This window comes from Malaclemys terrapin, chromosome 2, assembly GCF_027887155.1.
Source record: "Malaclemys terrapin pileata isolate rMalTer1 chromosome 2, rMalTer1.hap1, whole genome shotgun sequence".
Taxonomy (NCBI): Eukaryota; Metazoa; Chordata; order Testudines; family Emydidae; genus Malaclemys; species Malaclemys terrapin.
Genome location: NC_071506.1, coordinates 718,200 through 724,199, shown reverse-complemented (window position 1 = coordinate 724,199; position 6,000 = coordinate 718,200). Strand labels below are relative to the sequence as shown.

The window sequence follows — 6,000 nt, the reverse complement described above, 5'->3', positions numbered from 1 at the left end:
GCTCAGTGCGCTCCGGGGCGCGGGCGCTGGGAGCCGGAGCCAGACCCGCGCCAATGGGAATCAGGCCCCGGCGGTGACAGGAGGGCGATGAACCCTTGAACCCGCTCCCACGGGGCCGGTCCGAGGGGGCTGGGGGCGTTACACGGAGCTGCCCGTCACGCCGCGGCGGGCGGGGGCTCCGAGTCCAGCCCTACAGAGCGTTGCGGGGGCCGGACCCCCAAGCGGCTGGGGGCGGGGCGGGCCGGCCCCCGGGGCGTGACAGGTCCGGCCGGGCCCCACACGGGCTCTGCCCTGCACCGCCCGGACTCGAGGCGGGGAAGCGGGGCTGGGAGCCCCCGGCGCTCCGGGGAGGGAGCCGGAGCCGGTGCAGCGGGACGCGGGCTGGCGGCGCAGCCGGTCATGTCGGGGGCCGAGGCCGCGCTGCCGGCGGAGAAGGAGGAGGAGAGCGAGGAGGAGAGCGAGGTGCTGGAGGAAAGCCCCTGCGGGCGCTGGCAAAAGCGCCGGGAGCAGGTGGGGCCCGGCCGGGGCGCGGGGGCTCAGCGGGGGCTGCGGGGCCGGCCGGGGCGCGGGGGCTCAGCGGGGGCTGCGGGGCCGGCCGGGCCGGCGGGGGCTGAGCGGGGCCGGCCGGGGCGCGGGGCTGAGCGGGACCGGCCGGGGCGCGGGGCTGAGCGGGGAGCCGGGCTCGCTCGCACCCTTCTGCCGGCAGCCGCTGGGGAGCGCGTCCCGCGCCGATCCCGGGTTCCTGCGCCACAGGCTCCGCTGCAGCCCGGGTCTGGTTCCTGCCCGCAGCGCCGAGCCCCGCTCCCCGCCCGAGCCCTGCTCCCCCGGGCCCGCCGGGAGCTGTCAGCGCGCTGCGGTCCCTCGGCGCCGCTGCGCTTCTCGCCCGGCTGCTGTCAGCGCCCGGTGTCCCGGGCTGGCCCGGGCTGCAGCCCCACACTGCGCCGCGCCGCGCGGCTCTCGGGAGACGGCCCGGTGCGCTGCTCCCTCCAGCTCAGCGGGGCCTCCCGCTCTGCCCCTCGGCCGGGACGCTGCGCCCTGCCCAGGGAGGCGGGATAGCGGGTCCTTCCCTCAGTCACATTAATTCATCGAGGCCACAGGGGCTTGCTCTGGGGGTCGGGGACTGGCGGGGGGAGAATAAGCAATCTGGTGATTGTCAAAACAGGAGAAGCTTGGAGAGATAAGAGCTGCTGTCTGACCCGGTATCCTGCCTCTGACAGTGGCTGGTACCCAGAGCTTCAGGGTGAGCGAACAGAGCAATTATGGAGTGACCCACCCCTGTTTTCCACTCCCAGCTTCTAGCAGCCAGAGATTTAGGGACACCCAGAGCCTGGGGCTGTATCCCTGATCATCCTGGCTAATGTCCATTGATGGACCCATCCTCCATTAACTCATCCAGTTCTTTTTTGAACCAGTTACACTTTTGGCCATCACAACATCCCATGGCAATGAGATCCACTGGTTAGTTGTGCATTCTCTGAAAAAATATTTCCTTTTGTTTATCTTAAACCTGCTGCCTGTTAATTTAATTGAGTGACACTTGGCTTTTGTATTTGTGAAAAGGTAAATAACTAGAGCCCTTCCCGGATACAAAATGTGTATCCGCAACTGATCCATGATCTGCAAAAATGGTCTGTGGATATCCGTGGCTATAAAGCAGATTTTTGTGGATTTTCAGGCCTCTATAAATAACACTTCTCCCACATCATTCACCAATTTGTAGACATCTCCCATATTCCCCCTTAGCTGTCTCTCTTCTAAGATGAACAGCCCTAATCTTTTTAGTCTCTCCTCATATGGAAGCTGTTCCATAACCTTGATCTTTGTTGCCCTTCGCTGAACCTTTTCCAGGTCCACTGTATCCTTTTTGAGATGGAGCGACCAGAACTGGACATAGTATTCAAGGTGTGGACACACCATGGATTTATACAGCAGCATTATATTTTTTCTCATTTTTATCCCTTTTTAATAGTTCCTAATATACGGTTAGCCTTTCTGACTGCTGCTGCCCACTCAGCGGAAGTTTTCAGAGAACTCTAAACTGTGACTCCAAGATCTTTCTTGAGTGGTAACAGCTAATTTAGACCCCATCATATTGTATGTAGAGTTGGGATTATGTTTTCCAATGTGCATTACTTTGCATTTATCAACATTGAATTTCATCTGCCATTTTGTCACCCAGTTTTGTGAGATCCCTTTGTAACTCCTCACAGTCTGTTTTGGACTTAATTATCTTGAATAATTTAATATCATCTGCAAAGTTTGCCACTTCACTTCACTCACTTTTCCAGATTATTAATGAATATGTTGAAAAGCACTGGTCCCAGTACAGATTCTTGGGGGACCCAGCTGTTCCCCTCTCTCCATTGTGAAAACTGATAATTTATTCCTACCCATTGTTTCCTATCTTTCAACCAATTCCTGATCCATGAAAGGACCTTCCCTCTTATCCCATGACAGCTTACTTTGCTTAAGAGCCTTTGGTGAGGGACCTTGTCAAAGACTTTCTGAAAATCCAAGTGGACTGTATCAGCTGAATCACCCTTATTCACATGCTTGTTGATTCCTTCAAAGAACTCTAGGAGATTGGTGAGGCATGATTTCCCTTTACAAAAGCCATGCTGACTTTCCCCCTACAAATCATGTTTATCTATGTGTCTGATAATTCTGTTATTTTATTATATTTTCTACCAATTTGCCCAGAATTGACATTAGGCTTACTAGCCTGTAATTGCCAGGATCACGTCTGGAGCACTTTTTAAAAATTGGCGTCACAGTAGCTACCTTTCAGTCATCTGGTACAGAGGCTGTTTTCAGTGATAGGTAACATACCACAGTTAGTAGTTCTGCAATTTCATATTTGAGTTCCTTCGGAACCCCTGGGTGATACCATTTGGTCCTGGCCAGTTATTACTGTTTAGTTTATCAAGTTGTTCCAAAACCTCCTCTAGTGAGACAGCAATTTGGGACACTACAGATTTGTCACTGAAAAAGAATGGCTCAGATGTGGCTATCAATGCAAAGAATTTGTTTAGGTTCTCTGCAATGGCCTTATCTTCCTTGAGTGCTCCTTTAACACCTTTGTCATCTAGTGGCCCCATTGCCTGTTTGGCAGGCTTCCTGCTTCTGATCTACTTAAATAACAATAGTAAAAAAAGTATCTTTAGCAAGTTGCTTGACAAGTTTTTTTGGCCTACCTTACACTTTTACATTTTACTTGCCAGAGTTTCTGCTCCTTTCTATTTTCCTCATTAGGATTTGCTTTCCAAATTTTAAAGGATGCCTATTTGCCTCTAACAGCCTCCATTACTCTGCTGTTTAGCTGTAGTGGCATTTTTTGGTCTTCCTTTTTTTGATTTGGGACATACATTTAGTCTGAGCCACTAGGAGGTGTTTTAAGTAGTCTCCAGGCAGTTTTCAGGCATTGTACTCTTGACTGCTCTTTTTAATTACTGTCTAACTAGCATCCTCGTTCTTGAGTTAGTTCCTCTTTTTAAAGTTAAATGTTACTGTGGTGAGGGTTTTTTTTTGGTATTCCCCACCTCCCCAAAGATGCCAAATGTAATAAATTATGGTCACTATTACTGAGCAGTTCATCTGTAGTTCCCTCTTGGCTCAGATCAGATCCTGTGCTTCATTTAGGATTAAACCAAGAATTGCCTCTTCCCTTGTGGGTTCCAGGACTAGCTGCTCCATGAAGCAGCCATGAATGGTGTCTAGAAATAGTATTTCTGCCTCATGCTCTGAGGTGACATGTACCCAGTCAATAGGAGGGTAGTTGAAATCCCCCATTATTATTGCATTGGCTGGTTTAGTAGTCATAGAATCATGGAACCATAGGGTTGGAAGGGACCACCACAGTCATCTAATCTACCCTCTGCCAAGGTGTAGGATTAGTCTCTGGAATCTCCCTTATATTTCACAATCACGGTCAGTAGTATATTCCCACTGCTATACTCTTACTAATCAAGCATGGACTTTCTGTCCATAGAGATTATATAATATATATATGCCTATCACATAGATAGTGGAAGGGATCCTGAAGGGTCATTGAATCCAGCCCCCTGCCTTCACTAGCAGGACCAAGTACTGACTTTTGCCCCAGATCCCCAAGTGGCCCCCTCAAGGATTGAACTCACAACCTTGGGTTTAGCAGGCCAATGCTCAAACCTCTGAGCTATCCCTCCCCCTTGATTCTATGGTACAGGATGGGAATACAAGAATGACCAAAGTGGGTCAGACCAATGGTCCATCTAGCTCAGTATCCTGTCTTCCAAAGGTGGTCAGTGCCAGACGCTTCAGAGGGAATGAACAGAACAGGGCAATTATCGAGCGAGCCATCCCCTCTATCATATCCCCCTATTAGTTGTCTCTCTTAATTTCTCCTCATATGGAAGCACTGGAATGGGTTCCCTAGGGAGGAGGTGGAATCTCCTTCCTTAGAGGTTTTTAAGGCCCGGCTTGACAAAGCCCTGGTTGCGATGATTTAGTTGGGGTTGGTCCTGCTTTGAGCAGGGGGTTGGACTAGATACCTCCTGAGATCCCTTCCAGCCCTGATCTTCTATGAAGCTGTTCCATACCCTAATCATTGTTGGTGCCATTATTTGTACCTTTTCCAATTCTTTTATATATATATATATATATATATATATATATATATATATATATATATATATATATATAATTATTTTTGAGACCAGAACAGCATACAGTATTCAAGGTGTGGGCGTACCATTGATTGATATAGTGGCATTATGATATTTTCTGTCTTATTATCCATCCCTTTCCTAATGGTTCCTAACATTCTCTTAGCTTTTTTTTTTTTTTGACTGGCACGGCACATTGAGTAGGTGTTTTCAGAGAACTACCCACAAAGGAGCTTCTGCTTTCATGGCCCCTTATGTGTGGGTTTCAGTGTAATGAAGGAGGTATGTTTGTGCAGAGGCAAATGGCACTGGATCCAGGGACAAGTGAAGCTTTCCCTAACAGTGGTGGGGGGAGGGGGCATGTCTAAAGCCTGTTGTTTGCCACAGGAGCTGGATGAAATGGAGCATAAGGGGTTAATAGAGGAGCCTGAACACTCTCAGCACCAACACCAAAGGAGTGCGTGTGAGCAGGCACGCACAGCGACTGACTCCAACATTGTGCGTGCGAACGGAACGCAAAATGGCAGCTGCCCCCTTGAAAGTGGTGCCCCCTCCCTTACGCAGTCCCGTATGCCAGTCCTCAACCAAAGCGAGTCAGTTGTTCAGCGGGTTCCGTGAGATGCCCCAATAGCACCTGGTGTTTCCTTGACCCTGGCCACCCTCTGATCTCCTTGCCTGGCTTCCAGAGTCCCCTCCCCCAGTACCTGCGGCTGGTCCCATGATCTCTCCTGTCCTTGTGCCCTGACTTCAGAGTCCAGCCCAGCTGGCTCCAGCTCCGATAAGGGGGCTGCAGGGAGTGTTTGCCTTGTGCTCTGCGGCAGTCACGCCGCAGGGCCTTGGCTGGGGTTATCAGTCCCCGAGAGCCAGGGCTGGGCAGACATGGGCAGTTTATCTCAGACTTTGCTGCTTTTCCTAGTGTGGGTGCTGCTGTCCGAGGAGAGCGGTGTACACGCTGGCCAGTGTGGCCTTTTAATCAGTGCGGCGTCAAACCCTGCGTTGGGCAGGTCTGTGTACCAGGGCAGGCAGGCTGAGCTGCTGCTGCCCGGGTGCCTGTTAATGCAGCTGACTCTGCCAGGATGTGAAACATGGGCTTTGGTACCAAAGGGAGGATAGAATGAATCCAGGTCCATTCCCAGCTTCCCAGGGCATGGTCCTAGGGGCGCTGTTCCCTGGGCACTGGGCCTACCTCACCCTGGGCGCCATATGAGCCTGCCCTCCCCAGCTGGGCACTGTTCCAAGGACTCTGACCCTCCCCACTGAGCCTGACCCTCCCCTAAGCACCGTCCTGGAGCCCTGCCCTGGTTCCTCCCCAGTTTCTCTCCTGGCTTTTCCTTCCTGCTGTACGCTGTTCAGACTG

The 6,000-nt window shown here is 51.7% G+C and overlaps 1 protein-coding gene across 2 annotated transcripts in view; it reads left to right on the top strand.

Annotated features, from left to right (window-relative positions):
- Positions 1 to 227: 227 nt before the first annotated feature.
- NRBP2 (nuclear receptor binding protein 2) overlaps positions 228 to 6,000 on the top strand; it is a 58,110-nt gene continuing 52,337 nt past the window's right edge. The window contains exon 1 of one of the 2 annotated variants that reach the window (XM_054018261.1): positions 228 to 462. In XM_054018261.1, coding sequence (XP_053874236.1) covers positions 400 to 462 — 63 coding nt within the window. In that variant the 5' untranslated portion in view covers positions 228 to 399. Of the gene's footprint in view, positions 511 to 6,000 lie in introns of both variants that reach the window. The other variant, XM_054018260.1, reaches the window with a different exon arrangement.